The following is a 20,654-nucleotide window of genomic DNA, read 5'->3' as shown; positions in this document are numbered from 1 at the left end:
AGATCTGTTGCAACGAAATATGCTTGCGTCCACTTTAGTTGTACGGCAGACTACTCTTTGGGCATGGACTTGGACTTAGCCTGCGCGAACAGGCACGCTAGCTTTGGCAGCGTTGCCTACCATGTATGAGACGGAAAATAGTGCTGTGTCCTTGGCACCATTTGTGAAGAGCTTTTGTTGCTGCAGGATAGAGAAAGAACCATTCATGTGAAAGCTGCACTTACAGGAACGCATGTGACAGCGCCGGAGTGACAGCTGCACAGGGAGCAGTCTTCCTGCCACCGACTTCCTTCTGGATACATGATGCCTTTCCATTCGCAGGGCTGGTATGTTGCCGGGGTGACGAGCACTGAAATAATAAAAAAAAGAGAAGTTAATGCCAAAGTAAACGTTCAGAAGCCAGGCAAATGCTCTAGACAACTATTCGTAACCACATCATTTCTTTGCTATTTATCAAAGTTATTGGTATTTTTAAAAGCGAACACAATATGGGTGAAATCGCTTCTTATGATAAGGTCAATCAGTGAGATCAGTACTTGCAATGTAGCATGTAATTTTATTTGTATACATGTGACAGTGCAGTTTTCTATGTGTCTTTGTAGTACCCTCTCAAGAATCTAGTGTACATTTGCTGAGCTCAGCAAAAAAAAAAAAAAGTGGAACTTTTAAGGACATAACTATGACCAGTCTCATATTAGTTTGAATCAAATGGGGTTTGGCATGTTCAGAGTGCTCCCAGTTGGGGTTTTTGAAGTCATGACTGGTTGCAGTATTTCATACTTGAAACTGTGCCAAGGTGACAGGCACAGTAGTACACCAATAAACATGTTCACGTTTAAAAAGCTTATGCTGTTCTGTAATAGTTACTGGTAGTTGTCACACTTTTATTAAAGGGGCTGCGAAACACTGCTTGGGGGGATACCGGCTATACTTCAGGTGGGTTCTTTATGTCACACAGATGCTGACCTAAATAGAATTACAGGAATCGATGCACAGGAACGGGAGTTATTCAGCGAAGAAATTTCAAAATACAAGCAAACAAAACGCTGCCCTCAACTCGATTTTGGCGGGGCTTCCCACTCCTATTTCGCTCTCCCAATGACAGCACCTGGCGCAACCAATCAAAACAGCCAGCCAGAGCACGTTGCGGAAGTTTGTACTCCATGGTTGCCTGCTCTCTGTAACTCGTTCTTGCTGAGACTGGCAGCGTCGTTTCCATGCCAGAGCACCCCTGGTGGTGTATTTTTATTTTACTTGCTTTGCAGAGCTTTTATCTAAGACAAACAAGTTGTTTTTGTTAATCTAATATAAAACGCAAACAGGTGACAAAATGTGTCTCTATTTACTCACACAATTTGCAGTATATTTACTGTTTGTCCGATCATCAAGCTCGCGCCAGGTGATGTCATATCCGCTGCTAAAAACCCGCCACTGTGTGGCGACACCATCAGAGCCATGAAGTTGTTTTTGAGAGGACATTAAAATATTAAAAAACGGAATATACGCGGTATTACCGACGCTAATAGCACCATTATAACTCACTGTATACAATCAACAGGCAAAACAGTTAACTAAGATTGTGTTTCTGGGCCCCTTTAGACACATTCTCATCCACGTATTCCCCTTCCATGAAGCAAAGCGCCAGAATAAAGGGTGAGGGAACTGACCAACATTGCAGCGTTTGCCCGTTCGTCCAGGTGGGCAGCGACACTCAAAGTCTCCGATGGCATCCACACAGACGCTGCCAGGGGCACAAGGGTTTGAAGCACACTCATCCACATTGATGCGGCAGTCAGGACCGGCGAAACCACGGGCACATTCACATCTGAACCAGTTCACACCGTCGATGCAGCGGCCACCATTATGGCAGGGCGACGATGCGCAGTCGTCCACATCTGCGGAAAGTAATCGGAGAACATGCGACAACAGGTCAACAAATGTCACCCACGATTTAATTCCAAGAACTGCGTTTATGTCATTGTATGAGCTATTATCTATGCTCTCGAGATTGCTGGTGTGTGCCGCACCTTCTGCTTTTTCAGCTGAATTCACATATAAAAACATTTTTCATTTTGACGACCATCAGGCTAACAATATGTGCAACTATCTTGTCCATTACTATGTTTTACTCTGATTGTTGATAAGTGAACAAAAGTGCTTGCCTTTCCATGTCGTTTACACTTACTCCAAAAGAAACTGATTTTTATTCCCGTTTTGTCCTTGACACACTGAGAACTTGGAGAATGTGCCAGCCATTCCACTGGCATGCAAATTATATTCACATGTCATTCTTGTCTCAAGTAATGGCAGTTTAGCACAACTTACGAAATAGAAAAGAAGGAAGAAGCTATAATAAAGCAGTCAAAAGGCTGGACTCAGATTATTATGCAATGCAGCACAGGGCGCGAGGCACTTACTCTGCTGGCAGAGTGGCCCTTCAAATCCTTCTCTGCACATGCAGGAAAAGCCACGACCACTGTTGACACACGTGGCTCCATTCTGGCATGGATTGGACTCACAGCCATTGACTTTGGCTGCAAAAGATAGAAAGAAAATGTGCTTAATGCTACTGTTTGTCACGGGTACTTTTTGGTTGCCAGACGAACAATGCACTTCATATTGAGTCTGAGAAGTAGGATTACTAAAACATTCGGTGATCTAGGTCGCAGCATGGCCTCATTGTATATACATCTCACTCTGCATGGTTTCTGCCTTTCATTAAGAGACTAGAGTTGATTTTGCAAGTTCACCTGTTAGCATGGAAGTATAAAGCACCTTTATATTGAAGAATAATAACAGCAGTGACTGGATAAGGATAAACCTTTAACGTGAGGCCCTCCAACTGGAAATGAGTTTTCTGGTTACGTGTTGTGCTTCTGACCATTCATAAACACTTGTACCAATTTTTAGGTATGGAGGCAGGACTCAATAGCACTCACCAATTTGACACGTGTGACCGTGGTAGTTTTCCGGACAATGGCAGACAAAAGTGTCCCCGATGTCTTCGCAGGTGCCACCATTGAGGCATGTGTCGCTGTCACAGTGAGAGTCACCTAAATGAGTGACAAGCATGTAGCACCAGCTTAGTCAGAGAGCGACATACCCAGACTTAACAACAAACACTAACACGGTTGTACTGTCATGGCAGCTGCAACTCATGTGTGGAAGGTGAGCATATACTTACGGAGGTTGCATGTCTTTCCTTTCCACTGTCCTTGGCATTCACAAAGGAAGTCTGCAATTAGGTCTGTGCATTTCCCTCCATTGTGGCATGGATTGGGTTGACATTCATCTCGATCTGGAAATGCAATAATAATATCTATGTAGATTCATGCTGAATGCTCTGGCATAAATCTTTTACTGTACTAACTTTTTTAGTGGATTAACTAGAAGTGACAGTATTGACCTTGCATGTTTCAAATGTTTCATTAGAATGCTTATTTTTGAGGATTTAAACATTCAGCCTCATTGCTGCGCAAGGTCTGGCAGGAGGATGATGATTCCAATTTATCATACATGGCTTTGCTGCACAGTATCATGCAAGAATGAAACTTCCCAATGGGCATCGAAACTCCCTTGGACGTCCAGCGGACGTTCAGGATGTCCAAGAGTGGTTCAGTACCCATTGGGTGAATTACACATGGCAACACTTGATCTTTCATTGCAAAATGTACGTACTTTTGCTGCAGTGTGGGCCTTCCCAACCCTCGGGGCAGATGCATTTGTAGCTGTTGACTGCATCCACACAAGTTCCTCCGTTTACGCAAGGTTGATGCACACAGTCATTGATATCTGCAATACAACAATGCGTGTAGGTGCTCAGCATTATAGGAGCACTAACTACTCTCCAGCACCCCAAAGCCATGCCCACAATTAATGGGGCAGCTAAGACAGTCAAGCAATGCATTGGTGCTTAGTTTTCGAATATGCATTTGACTTCTCAAAAATGGCACACCAAAGCAGAACACTGCAGGCAGTTACGGACCATGATAAATTCTTGAATCACATTAATAACTATCCGCACAGTTTCCTTTGCTTCATCTGTCTGGGGCATAGAAGTGCCTTCGCACGAAAGAGTTGGGGTAGCACATCCGAAATCCACTGGATATCAAGGTGTGTGTTTTGGTATCGGAAGTCCCTGCTAGCTATTTCTTTTGGTCACTTCTGCTTTGTTTTTGCAGCCAGCGTGTTTTAACGTTCAGAACTGTAACATCGTCCGCACACCTGGCGGGCAGGGCCACCAGACGCTGGCGGAGGCATGCGAACGAGCAGGGCGGACTACAATGACCGCGTCTCATCGAAACACGGCTTGATCGAATGGAGAGCCCCTGTTCACAAACAAGGCGGCAAGAATAAGAAGGCGGGTAGGGAGGGGAAGGGTGGTTTGATGTCGAGACGCGCGGAGGGTGAACTGCAAAGAGATGAGCCGCGAGGAAAGGGTGCTGATGCTGCTCCGGCCACCACGCGGCGGAAGGGAGCGGTAGTAGCAGCCCGGCTGCTCTTCTGGGCGAGCTCGTTTGCGAAGTGACAGGCGCCCGCGCGCGCTCGCTCCGGTGTCCAGCGCGGCCGGTGCGGGCCAGCGCGGGACAACCGGAGAAGCGGCATTCCATTCTCGGCGCGCCGCATCCGGTTGGAGCCCTCGGCCGGTTGGGGGCTTCTGGGCGGCGGCGGCGGGTCGCCAGGGAGAGTAGAGCCTGGCCAACCCCCAGTGCGCCTTGTGTTGTGCTTGTAGTACGCCCGCACTACTACCGCACTGTACCTCCCTCCGCGGCGGACGTTTCGATCTTGAGCGCTGTGCCCTTCTTCATCTCCCCCCCCCCCCCCCCTCCCAGCATCACCCACCAGCCCCTGCACGGAACGACAAGCGGCTGCAAAGAGCACGCCCTCGCCCCCCGCCCACTACAGTTGTTCCAGAGAACAGGCGCGCGCGGTCTACACGCGTCGGCTACCGTGGAGCGTAATTGAAGCGGGTATATGGCTCGACCCCCTCCTCTCCAAAGTCTCCTCTGCAGCAACTGTACCCCCGACGAGCGTTTCTCTTGTCTTTGCGCTTATCTAGTTTCTAAGGCCCTTCCATGTTACTACAAGATGGAAGAGACCTCGCGCTAAGCCTCGTGCGGTCACGATCTTGGTGTCCCGATGGTCTACTTCAACTTGGATGCTTTCTTAGTGGCCAACTTGCTCTCTACCTAGATCTGTGCTTTATTTTTCCTCCATTGAGCGAGCAACCACATATTTCCAACTCATAAGGCTATACAGTATATAGTTCAGTTCCAGCAATGTTGGTTCCAGTGGAAATTGAAGACAGCTATGTATTAATTCAGGCGGTACTGCGTGGTCGTCACAGAATAGAAAGACCGAGCTCATATCCACACTGCGAGATATTTGGATGAGCGAAATAAAGGTATAGCGAACATCACGCGCCTTCTCCCGTTCCTGCGGTTGTTCGCACATCAAAAGTTTAGTAAACGTCAGTGAAAATATTCCAAAAAAGTTTCTTCTTTTTTTCTTAGGCCACGTCCTTGTACCATAACGATATAAATGAAGTTCAGGTCAACTACACTAAACTCCGCTGCGTCTCGAATTAGACAACGTAGGCATTTGAGAAATGAAGAGGGAAATACAAAACTTTTACGCTCGTATTTCTTGTATCGGTAGCCGGGAGGCCATCGGTTACGTCCTGTGGCAGAAACGGCAGAAACGAGATGAAACGAGTGCGTATGCCGGTGGCAGTCCGCTCCTCCCGAGCTGAGAGAGGCGGGGATGGGGGGGGGGGGGGGGGGGGGAGCTCTTCCCCGAAAGAGAGTCAATAAGCGACCGGGAACCACTCAGCGCCGCCGCGCTGCAGCTTCTAGACCGCCGACTTCTTCGCCGCCAGTCAGCGGTGGTTCTTTGTTGTGCTCGCTGAGCGGCGCGTACTCTCTCTTACGGAGGGAGAGAGAGAGAGACTGTATAGCTGCGCCCCGCAGGTCTGTTGGCGCGCGGTGAGACCGTCGCTCATTGCCGGAATGTTGTGCCCTTCTTCGGTGGCCCGTCTCTTCTTCACTGCCGGGCGAAATAGCGGGAGAGGGGGTGGAGGAAGAACGAAGCACCGAGGCCCGCACCTCATCGCGGCTCTGCTGTAACGAGCGACGTCGTAAAAAGCGCATTTGAGAAAAGAACCTCGCTCAGTGGACTGCCGCCGCCCTCCCACCTCTACCTGCTTGCATTATAGTGTATATACTTCGCTCGTCCCAGCTTCTCGCTGCAGGTGCGAGAAAAAGGAATATTTCGTTCTGCGTGCTTTTGGCGGGCGCTTCTCACTTTGTCCGCCGTACTCGGCGGCAATTCGCGCCTTCTCAGGCGAAATTTGCACTGCAAAGCGCAGTCACGTGTTTAGTTTATCCTACGAGTTACTTCTGCACAGGTAGCAAGCTTTACGGAGGAATAAAAAAAGGGCGTTTCCCTTCGTGCACTGGGCATGTGCCAAAGTCCACAGCCCAATGGACATTGAAACTCCCCTGGACCTCCACAGGATGTCCGTTTAGGACGTCCGCAAATTACCGACCGATGTACAACGGATGTGCGGAGGACTCTAAAACGTATGCAAATTGATAGTCCAAGTGACGTCCTGCGAGCATCCTGAACGGACATTTGGGTGTCCAACAGACGCCGGGAGCCGTTTACCTACACGGCTTTTGACTTCCGGGACATCCTCGGACATTTAGGTGCAGCAGGTAAAACGTTTCAAATGCGGGTGTGAAAAACATTACCGAAGCGTTATTAAACCCTCAGAGAAATTTACAAACGCGGTGAACCAACCAGCTGCTTGTCAGACCTGACAATTTTGAGAGCACGACACCTTTAATTAAGAATCGACACCTTGCTTTAATTAAGCTGCCGAACACTCTGCAATGCACAAAGAAAAAAGTAGGTGACACTAGAGCGTTACAAACCAGCACTACTTCACCACCGTCAGCGCACCACAGAGTTTCGAACTAGCCGACACCATGGGCTCATACTTATATACCCAATTAGGCGTCACTTGTGTGTTGTTTACAAGTAATGTTGTGTAATGAAATATTCACGCTATGTATGCAGTCTATGGCATGCGCAATCCAAGAAGTTTAACTTCGAAGTCCTTTCAGTTAAAATGATCAATACTGCAGAACAGTGCAAAATCATCTGGGAAACAGGGATTGAAATGCACCTCTATTGTCACTACTGAACCTACAAGCTCCCAAAGACGCCAGGACCTGTAGAAGTACAGTTGCACATTTGGAAGCAGTACATAACTATCAGAGCGCCCGCGGAATAAGCCCCAGGAACCAGAACCACGGACGAGTACGAACACGCCCAGTTTCAGGAAAAAGCGTGGCCGCCAAATTTTGGACCCTTCCCGATTGGGGAAAACGGTTACGGGACGAGTGGTACTCACTCTCGTGGCAGTATCGTCCCGTGTATCCGGCGTCGCACACGCAGCTCGACGCTCCCGACGGCGAGCCGCTGGCTACGCAGCGGCCGTGCGGCCCGCACACCGAGGCGCCGCCGACGCCGTGGTCTTCGCCGGCCGCGCAGCCCTGAAGGGCAGCGGGGGGCGAGCAGGGCTGTCCGCCGGGCCCCCCACACGGTCGGTCCTGGGTGCAGTTCTTGCCCTGTGAGAAGACCGCAGCGATGGACGTCAGTTCTCGAGACTGAAGGTGGCGATGCAGTGCAGACTATACATGCCGAAGCAAGCGGTGGCAGCTCTGGTGCTCCACGTTCGCACCCGCAGCTGCCTGTGTGTTGTGGGTTTGAATCCCGGTATTTTCATGTGTGTTTATTTCTGTTTCGTTAAACTATCCCGCACTAAGTTACGCTGGAAATCACGCTTCGTTTGAATTTTTTCTTTACACACCTGCTCCCGGGGATCAACTGTTACACCCCTTTCCAAAGAGACCAACAGTTAGACCCTTTGCAATTAGTCCTGAAAAGGACTAATAGGAGTGGCAGGTCAGTTAGTCGTCAAAAAGAATGACCTCTCGCCCCCTTTAGTCCCTTTTTTTCTTAGTGTATGGTCAAATGTTTAGGGGAATCCCAGAAGGTGGAGTAGATTTTAATAAGGGACTAACTACTCATTGGCATCCACCCAAGCGCAGTCATGCGGCTACAAAAGAAACCTATACAGCTTCCTCAGAAACTTCGTATTTGAAGGAAAATCGGTCCTGTTCCGGGGTTCGAACCCGGGACCACCGCTTTAACGGAGCAGTCGCTCTACCAACTGAGTTAACAGGGACGACTAGCATATGGTAAGGTGAGCTTTCCTTTGTAGCCGCGTGGCTGCGCTTGGGTGGATGCCAATGAGTAATTACTCCCTTGTTACCCCTGTACCTCCACTCTATGTCCCCTTCTGCTGTTCACCCTTGCCGGCCAGTGCTCAGATGCCAGCCCTGCTCTATACGTTATGTCGCATCCGACATTTTTCCTCCCCAGCTCTGCCAAGCGAGCAACTTTAGCCATTGAGGCTGCAGGCTACAGGGTTGACATATGTGAGGCACCGAAGTATGTGTTCCATTGTGGTAACACTGTCTGCGGTACATTCGACAGGCTGTATACCTGGTATCGGTCGGTGCAGTGGCAGTAGTAGTCGTGCGCTCCGAGGCTGAAGCAGGAGGCTCCGTGCGCGCACGGGTTCGGGTGGCAGGGGTCCTCGTCCCGCTCGCACCGGGGTCCCCCGTAGCCCACGGGGCAGATGCACCGGTAGCCCCGAGGCTGAGAGGTGGCCACGCAGTCGCCGCCGTTCTGGCACGGACGGGCCAGGCAGCCGCTCAGCTCCTGCACCAGGTGCCGCCCCGAAGAGGGGGTCACAGGTCAATAACTGTCTTCCTTTAGGTTTAGCATACCGGAGACGTACTAACATAGACGTATACCGATTTTAAGTACGGGAGCTGCGCACGTGCCGTGGCCTCGCATGGCCCCAACTATTCCAATGCGCATGCGCAGTCGGCGTCCGGTAAGCCAATGACTAATTACTCCCTCATTACCCCTGTATCTCCACTCTATGTCCCCTTCTGCTGTTGTTCCATTCTGGTAACATGTGAGGCGTGCTGCACTATCTATATATTATGTAGTAGCACATTCGAGGGCGATGTACAGTATACCTGCGCACGCGTAGTGGCCTCGCCTGACCCCACTTATGCCACTGCGCATGCGCAGCCGGCATGCGGTATACGTCTATTCTAGTAAGTCTCCGGTATGCTAAGACTCTCTACAGTCCTTGACGAGCATGTGGTGCGTGATACGTAGAAGAATCAGGACGGCGTGCAGGAATAAAAAAAAATTCACAGGGAAACCTACTATCTTATGTGTTGGCAATGCGTTAGCATTAGAACTTGTTTTTACCTCTACCGGAAGTGACCTCGCTTCCGGTCCGGTGGCGTCACTTCCCTCCAGCCAAAGGGCGAATTTTATAACCGACGACATTTTTTTTTCTCAGGCTTTTGATGCTACCGTATTAAAAAGGAGAGGTGTCCGCGCGATGCTGTCCTGTATATTTGAGTAATCATTTTATGAAGCCACCGCGATAAAGGATTCATGTTACAAAAGTGCATGGCCCTGCTAACATGGCAATACAGGGAGCGGCAAATGATAGGGGATAGTCCCCTCCCTGCATTGTCTTGCTAGTAGGGTCATGAGAATCCGCCCACGCCTTTGGCTGGAAGAGGGTCTTTTTGTCGGGGAAAATCCGCTTCGTTCTTGAGTTGTATTCGACTTATTACCTGACCTGTGACCTGACTGAACATCTTCGTGAATGAAATAGTTGGAGAGGCTTTTGAATGGAGAGATTGAGCGATACGTTTCGCCATGTTCCAAGGCAAACCGTGGGCGTACCTGGCACCGCGGTCCGGTCCAGCCGGGCGCGCATGCGCACGTCCAGGTGCCGTTTGCGCGCTCGACGCAGCTTCCGCCGTTGTGGCAGTGTCCCGGCAGGCATCCCTGAGCCCCGCGGCCCAGCTCGCAGTTTGGGCCCGAGAAGCCGGGCCGACAGCGGCACAGGTACCGCTGGGGACCCCTGGGTGTGTGCTCGCACGTGCCGCCGTTCATGCACGGCTCGTGGGTGCCGCAGTAGTTGAGGTCCTGGTCGCACAGGATGCCGCCCCAGTTCAGGTCGCAGATGCACTGCGCGCCAAAAAGAAGAAGATGCAATGAGTCCAGATTTCAAACGCACTCGCTACTTCGGCTGTTACCTCCACATCGTGGTGGTGCGCTGTGGTCGAATTTCGCTCAGTTTGCCAACAATATCGAGAATTCAAAAAAGTTAAAATTGAGGGCATGCTCGGCGCCTTCCTTCGCCGCGTTGGGCGGTTTTACAGCAGTCTTTTCCTAGATCAGCTGACTTCAATTATGACACTATACTACTATAGTCGGCTAGAACTCAAGAACGAAGCGGCTTTTCCCCGTCAAAGGACCCCTTTCCAGCCAATGGCGTGGGCCGATTCTCATGAGCCTGCTATAGCGTGACAATGCAGGTAGTGGTAGGTGAGAGGGGACAGTCCGCGCTCTCCATGGTCTGGGACAGACCCCTTCCTGCGCACTGCTGCTCCGCTCCCTGCATTGTCACGCTAGTAGGCTCATGAAAATCGGCCGACGCCCTTGGCTGGAAAGGGGTCCTTTAACGGGGAAGAGCAGTTTCGTTCTTGAGTTGTAACCGACTACAGCATGTTTGTATCGTATATTTGATGCAGCTGGCAGGGTGAAAACGTCAGTTCAATATTAAACAGGGAGTTTGAGTTAACGAGACTGTAGTGCATATATGTGAATCTTACTCTTCTGCAGTTATAACGAAATATCGCTTACAGCGAACAAAGTTCGACGTACAGTCTTTGTCAAAAGTAACCAGGCTGCATGGTTTGCTTCTAGCTCGTACAGTGGAGCCTTTACAGCTTCCCAGAAGCTGAAGTGATCGTTAAAGGTAAGGACTGGGGGTCTTCCTACCTTTCAACAACTTTTTATCTTTAGAAAAGTCACAAGGGCTCCACTGCAGAAGTGGTTACTTTTGACAAAGACTGTACACGTGGATAAGGGCACTGCTACTAGGCCTAACCGTCAATGCGCACCTGCCATGGCGTGTTGTTGCAGTAGCCGTGCCGGCAGCCGGGGTAGGGGGCGCAGTGGTCGCACAGCTCTGACTTCCATCCGGGCCTGCAGACGCACTCGCCGGGCCGCTCGCAGTACCCGTGCACGGGATGGCAGCCGCGCCGGCACACGGGCGTCTCGCAGGTGGCCCCCGTCCATCCGGGCCGGCACAGCTTGGATCCGTCCCGGGCGCAGCGGTAGTGTCCGAAGCGGTCGTCGCGCGGCTTGCACAGCGTCCAGCAACTGGGTCCGTAGTAGTTGGCGGCGCAGGTCACCCGTATGCGGTAGGAGAGCTGCGCGGCGCGGCCGGGGTGCCGTAGCGTGTGCCACTCCTCGCTGGGCAGCACCAGGCCCGAGTAGGCCAGCCGCTCGATGGGACGGTCCACGTCTGCCGGGGGGAGAGGGAAAGAGGGGGAGGGGGTCGTTTTAAAGTGAACTATAGATAGTGCATTATAGTTGATGCATTAGTCAAAATCAACAAGAATAGGCTTGGGCAGGGCGTGTAATGAGAAGGCAAGATAACCAATGGCCTTTAAGGGTCACAGACTGGATTCTAATGGAAGGGAAGCGTAGCAGGGGGCGGCAGAAAGTTAGGTGGGCGGATGAGATTAAGAAGTTTGTACGGATACGGTGGCCGCAGCTGGCAAAGGACAGTGTTCATTGAAGAGATATGGGAGAGGCCTTCGTCCTGCAGTGAACGTAGTCAGGCTGCTGCTGCTGCTGCTGCTGATGATGATGATGATGATGATAGTGCATTAGACTGCGTTATGGGAGCGAGTTGGCTTGAGAGTTTGAGCATAGCGTAACAATGCTGAAACTGTTTAGGCCATTCCAGAACGGAGTTTCTAAAGTGGCTAGGTGGGAACGGGCACCTGCCACTGCGCATGAGCTGCAGGCATACGCACTGTAAACTTTTATACGCCTATCTGGGAGTGAAAAGGGAGCTGTCCCCTAAAGTACTCCCTTTTATAAACGAGAGTGCTCCATAAGAGAGCTTACTCCCTTTTCACTCCTTTCTGTTTAGGTAGCTGCTGGTGCTGTGTACTTTCACGCTATAGTACGCCTTCAGTATGCCGGAACTTTTTATGAGGACTTCATTCAAAGTACTGAGGGGAAACCCCCAAGGTAGAGTACATTTAAATCAGCATCAACCTAAGCGATATCACAGGGCTGCATATGAAAGTTATACGCTTGATAAGAAGCAGAAGAAATCGAAGAAAACTTCTTCCTAGTCCGGGGACCGAACCCGCGACCACCGCATGTGTGGGGTAGTAGAAGCCCGTGTACTGTGCAATGTCAGTGCACGTTAAAGAACCCCAGGTGGTCGAAATTTCCGGAGCCCTCCACTACGGCGTCTCTCACAGCCTTAGTCGCTTTGGGACGTTAAACCCCATAAACCAACCAACCAACCTAACCAGGACGTCTAGCAGATGGTGTAGGTCGAGGCCATATTGAACGACTAGAAGCGGAAGCGGTGCTAGTCCAATGTATTTAGGCGGAAACCCACAGGGCGCAGGATATTTCAATTGTGAAGTAATTACGTATAAGCACCCACTTGTGCGCAGCCGCACCGCTTTAAAAGCAGCTCGGAATGAAGAGGGAGGACGACACAGAGACGGGAATGTGTATTTCTGCAGTCCGCAGTTCTTTGTTTAGCGCTGTTTGTCAAGTAGTCGAGGCATACAGTGAGGGAAAATTTGAAGGAAGGCTGAACGCGTGGACAAAGAGAGGGGAAAGTGGCACAAACATAGTGTTGTGTGCGCACCACCTTTTCTGTGAAACTTCAGTTCTTCATCTTCGCATACCTAGTAGCCGTGCAAGCGGAAAAAGAAGTCACATATGTGTTTGTATAGGGTAATGGATTTCTGTTTATATTTTGGAGAATGAAAAAAGGGAACTTCAAGAAAAGCACTTCAAACCCTCCCTCTCTCTTTTCTTCATCATTCAGCGTAGTTTTTCAGCAGGCAGAGGGAAAATAAAAACATATACCGCTACGCTGTCATCGCCTAATGATCGCGGCATGTGCGGCAGCTAAGTTAACGCCTCTGTTCACACCACAACCGGCATCCTTGTCGACGGAAGAGGCGTTCGCCGCGTCGCCTCGCTTTAAACAAACGACGCAGCCGCGCTTCTTACGAAAGACCGCACGTGGCGACGCCGTTCGGCCTCGACGGAGAAACACACGTTGCCGCCGAATGCGGCTCCCCAAGCGTGTACACCGCCCATGGAGGAGCAAGGATGCGACGAAGAGGCAAAAAGAGGCAAAAAGGAAAAAGTGTTATCCGATTTCTTCGGTTCTGAGGAACCCGTTGTCGTCGACTGACGCAGTTTCATCTCGTTTCTTGCTTTATTCATTCATGTTATTGTGGCAGGCTGAGCGTTCGTAGTGCCAAAAAAGAATTATATAAACGAAACGCGGGTTCGAAGAAGCGCCCGGACCCCACACACCCCGCGGGTTGACCCTTGACCCGTAGCGACGCGTGGCGGCCGCTCCGCGAGTGACAACGTCACGGCAACCGCGGCGGCGAAGCATGCATCATACATGCTGTCTCTGCCTGCAGGAAAAACGACCAGAGGGCGCGCGTGGGTTTGGTGGGTGGGTTGGGTTCACCATTTGCCCGCCGGATGCTGACAACAACAGTTCTTTTATCTTTTTTTTTTATCGGGGGGAGCACCTCTCTGCTTCCTTCCGGGTTCCCTAAAAAAAGGACAGGGACCTGCCGTGCATTGCGTGGGAGAGGTTATTGCCGGCTTCCCAAAGTGATTGGGACGGTATTATTTTGGGCCTCGCCCCAACGCCCCCTCCCTCTCTGTATGGAGGGGATGACAGTAAAGAAAACAAGGAAGTTGGGTTGCGTAATGCGTGCCTATGCAACAGTCTTTATCCTTATCTCCCTCGTTCTTTCCTTATGTGCGCTTCCTTTTTTTTTTTCTTTTTTTTCGCGTGTGGTCGGCTATATAAGAGGACGCACTCTGCCACGTGTTTTGACGTCCCCGCCGCCAAAACAACGAGGAAGAAAAGGAACCTGAAAGCCATAACGCTGGTAGGGAATACCTCTTGTCACTATACGGCGGACAGTCATGGTGAGGGGCAAAAAAACACTGGGATGAGCAGTTCGGCTTGGAAGAGGGTTTCTTCTATTTTTTTTTTTGCCTCTCTCTCCCCTCGAGATCCACGTGCAAGGTCAGGGTTGAGGCGGGTCGATGACCGCGCGACAAACTGGTGGATCGCCTCCCCCTTGTGTTACGCGGAGGCGGTGTCTTTTTTTCTTTGGGGGGGTTTGTTTCACGGACACACACGTTCTTTGAGCCGTTAACGAAGGGCTCTGTTACGCGCGTGAGCGGCTGCGCCATATGCTTCCGCAGTTCTGGGCGATTCATTAATACCTAATGTGGCTGCCTTCTGTCTCGCAGTCTTCAAAGAACGACGCGCCTGTCTATGTGATTCAGCCTGTGCATTGCAGCGTCTCTAGTATGCGCCCTTGAAGGTCGTGAACATGTGTCAGTTTTCATTCACTGCCGACTGCTGAGACGTAAAAAAGTTTATGGTGTGCGAATGTTCGGCGAATAAAACTCAGTTTCGCGAAGTGACTCTTCATTCTCTACTTGATGGATAACTAAACATGTACACAGCTGATAGAAAAATAAAAGCGGGCAAATCTTTAAAAATAAAGTGCTGTGTCTTCCGTAGTACACGTTCAGAACAGAAAGGAGTAATAAGGGAGTAAACTGACCTTTCAGAAAAGCTCCCTTTTAAAAGGAAATGCGCTAGACTACTTTTATAAAGGGGAGTATGCTTTTATAAAAGCGGGTGCGCTTGAGCACAGCTTGCACCCTTGTTACTCCCATATAGGTGTATTCGTGTTTAGAGTGTAGATGGAACGCCAGGGGAACGGAGTTACATGAATGCAGACATTGCCAGGTCTGTTGGGCTGTGCTACAAAGGTACTGCATTGCACTCCCACATCCCTTAACGACAGGATCAGCATCTGGCTGAGTTCAAGAAACCGTCGCAGTTCGGTTCACGTCCGACCTCGCTTTGTATCCCATTAACGTATGCGTCCCCCCTTGCTTCGTTTGTTTTTAAGCAAGCTCGGTGTTTCAAGAAACTTTCGAGCGAGATACGCGAGCGCGCTTAATTATACAGCGTCTCCGCGACATTAAGCACCCCGCGGATACATTAACGGCCTATCCGAGAGCCCCGCGACAACTTTTCATTGCGAGCCTTATCGCGGCAAAACCGGCAGCAATCTTTTGGACCCCGTTCGCCATCGTGCATGCAGCGTGGTTGATGACGTAGAAAATACACATGCAGCGAAGCCCATCGAGCTTGCTTGCGCGACAACTCTCCTCCTTTCTTTCCTCCTCGCCGTTCCTTCGTTCGTTCTCGTCTTCGTTTTTCTGCGATCTCCAAAAAACCACGATCACTCCAGGCCCACCCTTACCCTGCTACTGCTCAAGAACTGAAAAGAAAGAAAGAAAGAAAGAAAGAAGGAAAGAAAGAAAGAAAGAAAGAAAGAAAGAAAGAAAGAAAGAAAGAAAGAAAGAAAGAAAGAAAGAAAGAAAGAAAGAAAGAAAGAAAGAAAGAAAGAAAGAAAGAAAGAAAGAAAGAAAGAAATGGAAAGAGCCGGGCGCAAAGGGTCATTTTTGAGCAGATCCTTGTCCAGATTTGACGTGACCAAGCAGCTCCGATAAGGGGGACCTGATGGAAGAGTTTCCCTCTCGTGTTGCAGATAAGGCACACCGTGAGCGGCGTAGGAACCAGGCCTCGCTTCGGATTCGCGGAGGATGACTCCTCGCCACGCATGCCGCCACGCCGTTGATTCCCTTAGCCACACCGGAACGCCGCAGCAGTGAGTGAGCGCTTTCCTTCCTCCAAGATAGGCACCCCATCAGCTGGAGGGAGAGCCGCCGGCTTCGCCAGAAAAGCCGCGTAAATTTGGAGAATCGTAAAGAGGAACACACACTGGAGAGAAAATGTCCGGGACGGCTGATGAGGTCTACATGGAAGAACTTCAGGTGAGGACCGGAATAGCAAGGAGGTTCAGACTGTTTAAAGAGGAGGAGTGTATAGAATAGGAGAGGGTAGAGTGAGGAGAGAGAGAATCGAAGAAAAAAGAGCCTTCATTTGTCTCTTCGGTCCAGAAGGTCCTCGCGCGCCGATCTTATCGGCGATCGCGCCGCGACGCTGTCTCCAAGACGCAGCGCTATCTCGGTGTGCGTGCGTGCCCTTACACGGGCTCCCGCATTCCGCAAGTCGGCACCCGCCTCTCTTTTTTACTGTCTCGTTTCGTGGAAATTCCCAGTATATATACACGGCTACCCCGCGGTATAGCGTCTTCCTCCGAGAGGCTCCGTGTCGCGTCGTTAACCGGTCTCTCTTTTGCTTCTGTTGTGGTCCTCACCGTGTGGTCCATAGGAGGTGCGGCTCTTAATGGGTCGCGCTTCACTTCATTATACAGAGTGACTCTTTGTTTTGCCGAATATCCCGCACTTGACTCTTTTCTTGTTTTTTTTTTTTTTTTTACCTCTGGTCGCAGAAGACGGCGGCAAGCGACAGGGGGGGGGGTTCACGCATCATTATTCGCATCAAGCAAGGCTTTCTTGCCATTCATTTGTTTGTAGTCGTGCATCGTTAATATGGACACTTTGGTTCTTGAGTCGTCCGTAATAACGAATCGAGAAGAAAAAGATAGGAGAAAAAAAAAGACATGAGCACGTTATGATTGTAGGGTCTGCTTCTGTGCATAGTGGCCGTCAGTTTTTGAAATTGAACATAATTTTGGGAGCTCCAAGCAAACTGTCTTGGTCGCCATTATGCTTGAAATAATGCGGTGCAACTTTGCGCGCCCAGTGACCTATGTATGATACGCTTGATGGTGCCTCATAGCTAAATTATATATGACGCCTACTATGATTGCTCCCATCCCGCGACCCCATGACTTAGTCAACTGATAGCTGCTGAATTAGGTTTTCTACGCAACAGAAACTACGAAAAGAGTTATTCAGTCATTCATGCAAGCAGATCATAAAGGGAGTCGATTCGGCAACACTGTAAATCATGAAACCGGAAAAGCATGAAAGCAAGAATGAAGCATGCATGAGAGCAGAAAGAATGAAAAAAAAAAAGGGGGGGGGGGGGGGGCATCAGCCAGCAATTTGCACTTTTCCACTGCGTTATTCTGGTGTTCTGGACCCAAAATGTAGAAAACGAGACGTCTGATTGTGGCAGTTTAGATTTTGTTCTCATCACTGTCCATATTACCGTGACAAAAATACATGGGACTCCGCGTATTTTCCCCCTTGATGAATTTGGGTTCCCAGAAAAAAATGTCCATAACACGAGTCATCCATATTAACGAGTCATACGTATTGTCATAACACGACTTCATCCATATTAACGACATAACGCAATGCCTAGGCGCTACGCCGATGAACGCCGTCCGAATCTAATCTTTCATGCGCATATCCTACCAAGAGAAACACGTTTTAGCACCTTGCCCCTCAAAAAGCAGCGCAGAACGGGGCTCGAGTGGTTCCGGATCTTGCGGACTGTTACGGAATCTGGCTGACGGAAGCGATGCACTTACACTGTGCGACGAGTGCTCACGTGATGGTTCTGAGTGCTCTCTTTTTTCCAATCTCACCTCGAAGGCGCCTTATGATATCTGACTTTGATGTATACACATTAAACAACCAGCATATATGACACACGCGATACAGCGAACTCAATGTTCGCTCTCTATATTTCCTGGCATTCAACGTCGCCTAATTGAAAGAGTTCGAAGCGTGCGTTGTGAGCGGTATCATCATCATCATCAGCGTAACTACGTCCACTATAAGACAAAGGCATCTTCACTGACCTGCAATCAACCTTCTCCTGTGACAATATTGCTGCCACCCTATCCCCGCAAGCTTCTTAATCTCGTCCGCCCACCTGAATTTCTGGCGCCCCCTGCTACGCTTGCCTTCTCTTGGAATCTATTCCGTTACCCTTAAGGACCAGCGGTTATCTTGCCTTCGCATCACACGCCCTGCCCAAGCCCTTGTCTTCTTCTTGATTTCGACTTGGATGTCATTAACCCGCGTTTGTTCCCTCACCCACTCTGCTCTCTCCAGCTGTCTCTTAAAGTTACACCTACCATTTTTATCCATTGTTTACTGAGCTGTCGTCAATTTATTTGAAGCCATTTCGTTATCCTCAAAGTTTCTGCTCTTAGGATGAGCACGGGTAATATATATATTCTTCCCTCTTGAGGGACACATTTGAACGCTACGATTTCTGTCCGGAGAGTACCTGTCAAATGTATACTCCGCACTAGCAGTATTCTCCCAGTCCTTTCTTAGCCGTATAAAGCGGTATGGGATGGCCCAGTTCAGTATGGGACCGGTCTTTCAACCGCGGCTGGTTGATCACCGGTTCATAATGAACGGAACTGCGCTGGCGAACAAAACGGCATGTTTGCGGTCTAATTCACCTGCGTTCACCTGATATGTAGCTAACTAAAACGGTCACAAGTTCGTCACCGACTCTATACATTGAGGATGCGCTAGGGTGTTGATCGAGCTTTTTATCCTGCAAGAGTTTTTATAAGGGGTGAGTGCACTAGTTAGCAGAGGAAGTGTAAGCAGTACTCACAAGGTTCACTGTAGTTGTTGTGGTCGAGCGCCTCCAGAATCAGGGTGAAGGACCTCTGCAAAGAAAACAAGGGAGAAGATTGGATATGTGAACTCATAGTTTCAATACTCAGAATAAAAGCGGCCAATAACAAGTTCGCGCAATACATAAATGTACAACACATGATGGAAACATGTAGATTATGTGGGGCACGGGCACAGAAAAATGCCCTTCAGGTGGCTGAGTTACACCAAACTTCATCATCATCATCACCACCCACCGTCCGCTTTGTTGAGTCAACTGCTGAAAGCACAGAGATGCGTGTCTTCAATTATTCTGGCGTGTTCACGCTTCACGTAGCTGCAGTGATATAACAAAAGCTCAGCAGGCAGGGGCGGAAGAGAACCAGTAGGAGTGCCCAAAGGTTACGAGGTCTGCGCGAGCAGGGCGACCCCACATAACGGCGATAATGCTGGACTGCTGAATTGATCATGGTTCAGTTAGCAGGGTATTTTAGAGGAGTGAACTTAGCCTCCAGTCCATAACTGGACTCAGCCGGTGATGTTGATGTTGGCGATGAATACCTGAGTGAAGACATTATGCTTACCAGTCTCTGACAATTTTCGTTTTCCTGTTCGAGAAATAGGCGTTCTTATTATTTTGTTCTTTTGGGGCGACTGGCTTGAACTTTGCTTCGCCCTTCGCGACGCTCACTTTTCACTGACATTCTGAGCTGATCGATCGGCATAGCGAGCTGAATCATTAGTTACCGCATTTCAGCAGTTCGCACATTAAGCGCTCGCAGGCCATCATGGGCACACGTGGCGAAGGACTACCGCTCCCCAATCAGCCCAATTATACCACGTTACTTTCTTGTCTTTTTTTGTCTCCTCACGACATTCGAGCGCCAAAAAAAAAAAATCTTAAAGTGAAAAAAAAAGAACAACTAAAATAAATGCTCAAGTTCTTCCTCCTTTTGAAACTGATTCAGCCACCGCGCACCCTCTTCCTTCATTCGTTCATCTTTTTTTTGTTCTCCAGCGCCTCGGCCGGGGCCGGAACCGGAAGTGGTCCCAGTCATCCTATCTCCGTGGGGACGCTCCTGGAGAGATGAAGAGGCCCGTGGCGACGTTGTGGGGGCAACCCGGCGAGCCAGCGCTCCTTTCTGTGACTCTCCGGGCTAGAAGACGCTGTCGTGACCACGAGACGACGTGTACACCTCCTCCATCTCACGCTCCAATCCCGCATCCATTCATCTCCGCACTGCTGCCCGCACTTCTGTACCTATGTATGCAGTATAGCTGCTGCTACCGCTAATGACGTCACAAGGTCGACTTCTGTGCGCTTGGGCGCGTGTGGCGCCGCGGTTCAAAACCAGGAGGCCAGGAGGAGGGGTTTGAGTTCTCTTCCTCTGGAGACACACACCATGTGCTGGTTTCAAAAGCGTGCCAGAGAGAAAAATTTTTTCGGGGTGCTTGCAAGCTCATTTGCGGCGCCACCCCGGTACACAGGGGCTAAGGCTTGTCTCCCTTCACTTCGAGTTCTTCTTGCTGCTGTATATGCAGCCCCCCCCCCCCCCCCCCCCGCCCCCACGGCCCTAAGTTGAGGGTGTACACGCGCACGGGCACGTGCAAAATTTTGTCTCTCTCTCTCTTTCTTTTGCTTGTATTTTTGTATTTTTTAGACGTCTCATTGGGTTGGCTGTTCCTAAAGAAGCAAGCGCGGCTTCTAGGTCGCGCGCTTTCCCTAATTACTCACTTTCTTAAAAACGCCCGCCCGCCCGTCCGCTCGTGGTCTCCCACCAGCGCGCGCACGTGAAGTCGTCGCGCCGCTCTCGCGTTCCGAGGCGCGGATTCATTTTTATAAATAGAGCGACTTCCTCCTTTTTTCTCTCGAGAGCTGCACGGGCTTCTTCTTCCGGACAGGGACCGCGACACCCCAC

At 50.1% G+C, this 20,654-nt stretch overlaps 1 protein-coding gene across 1 annotated transcript in view; it reads right to left on the bottom strand.

Annotated features, from left to right (window-relative positions):
* The window catches only part of Ser (protein serrate), a 110,313-nt gene that overhangs the window by 5,455 nt on the left and 84,204 nt on the right, over positions 1–20,654 (bottom strand). The window contains exons 2-12 of the mRNA XM_089556655.1: positions 18,734–18,788; positions 11,076–11,482; positions 9,850–10,137; positions 8,575–8,793; positions 7,418–7,634; positions 3,679–3,792; positions 3,185–3,298; positions 2,940–3,053; positions 2,418–2,534; positions 1,668–1,895; positions 225–349 (exon numbers count right to left, since the gene is read on the bottom strand). Coding sequence (XP_089412781.1) covers positions 225–349; positions 1,668–1,895; positions 2,418–2,534; positions 2,940–3,053; positions 3,185–3,298; positions 3,679–3,792; positions 7,418–7,634; positions 8,575–8,793; positions 9,850–10,137; positions 11,076–11,482; positions 18,734–18,788 — 1,998 coding nt within the window. The remainder of the gene's footprint in view (positions 1–224; positions 350–1,667; positions 1,896–2,417; positions 2,535–2,939; positions 3,054–3,184; positions 3,299–3,678; positions 3,793–7,417; positions 7,635–8,574; positions 8,794–9,849; positions 10,138–11,075; positions 11,483–18,733; positions 18,789–20,654) is intronic.

The sequence above is a fragment of the Amblyomma mixtum genome, chromosome 8 (genome assembly GCF_055824585.1).
Source record: "Amblyomma mixtum isolate Tamu chromosome 8, ASM5582458v1, whole genome shotgun sequence".
Taxonomy (NCBI): Eukaryota; Metazoa; Arthropoda; class Arachnida; order Ixodida; family Ixodidae; genus Amblyomma; species Amblyomma mixtum.
Note: the sequence above shows the minus strand (reverse complement) of the source record. Positions and strands in the feature narration are given on the sequence as shown.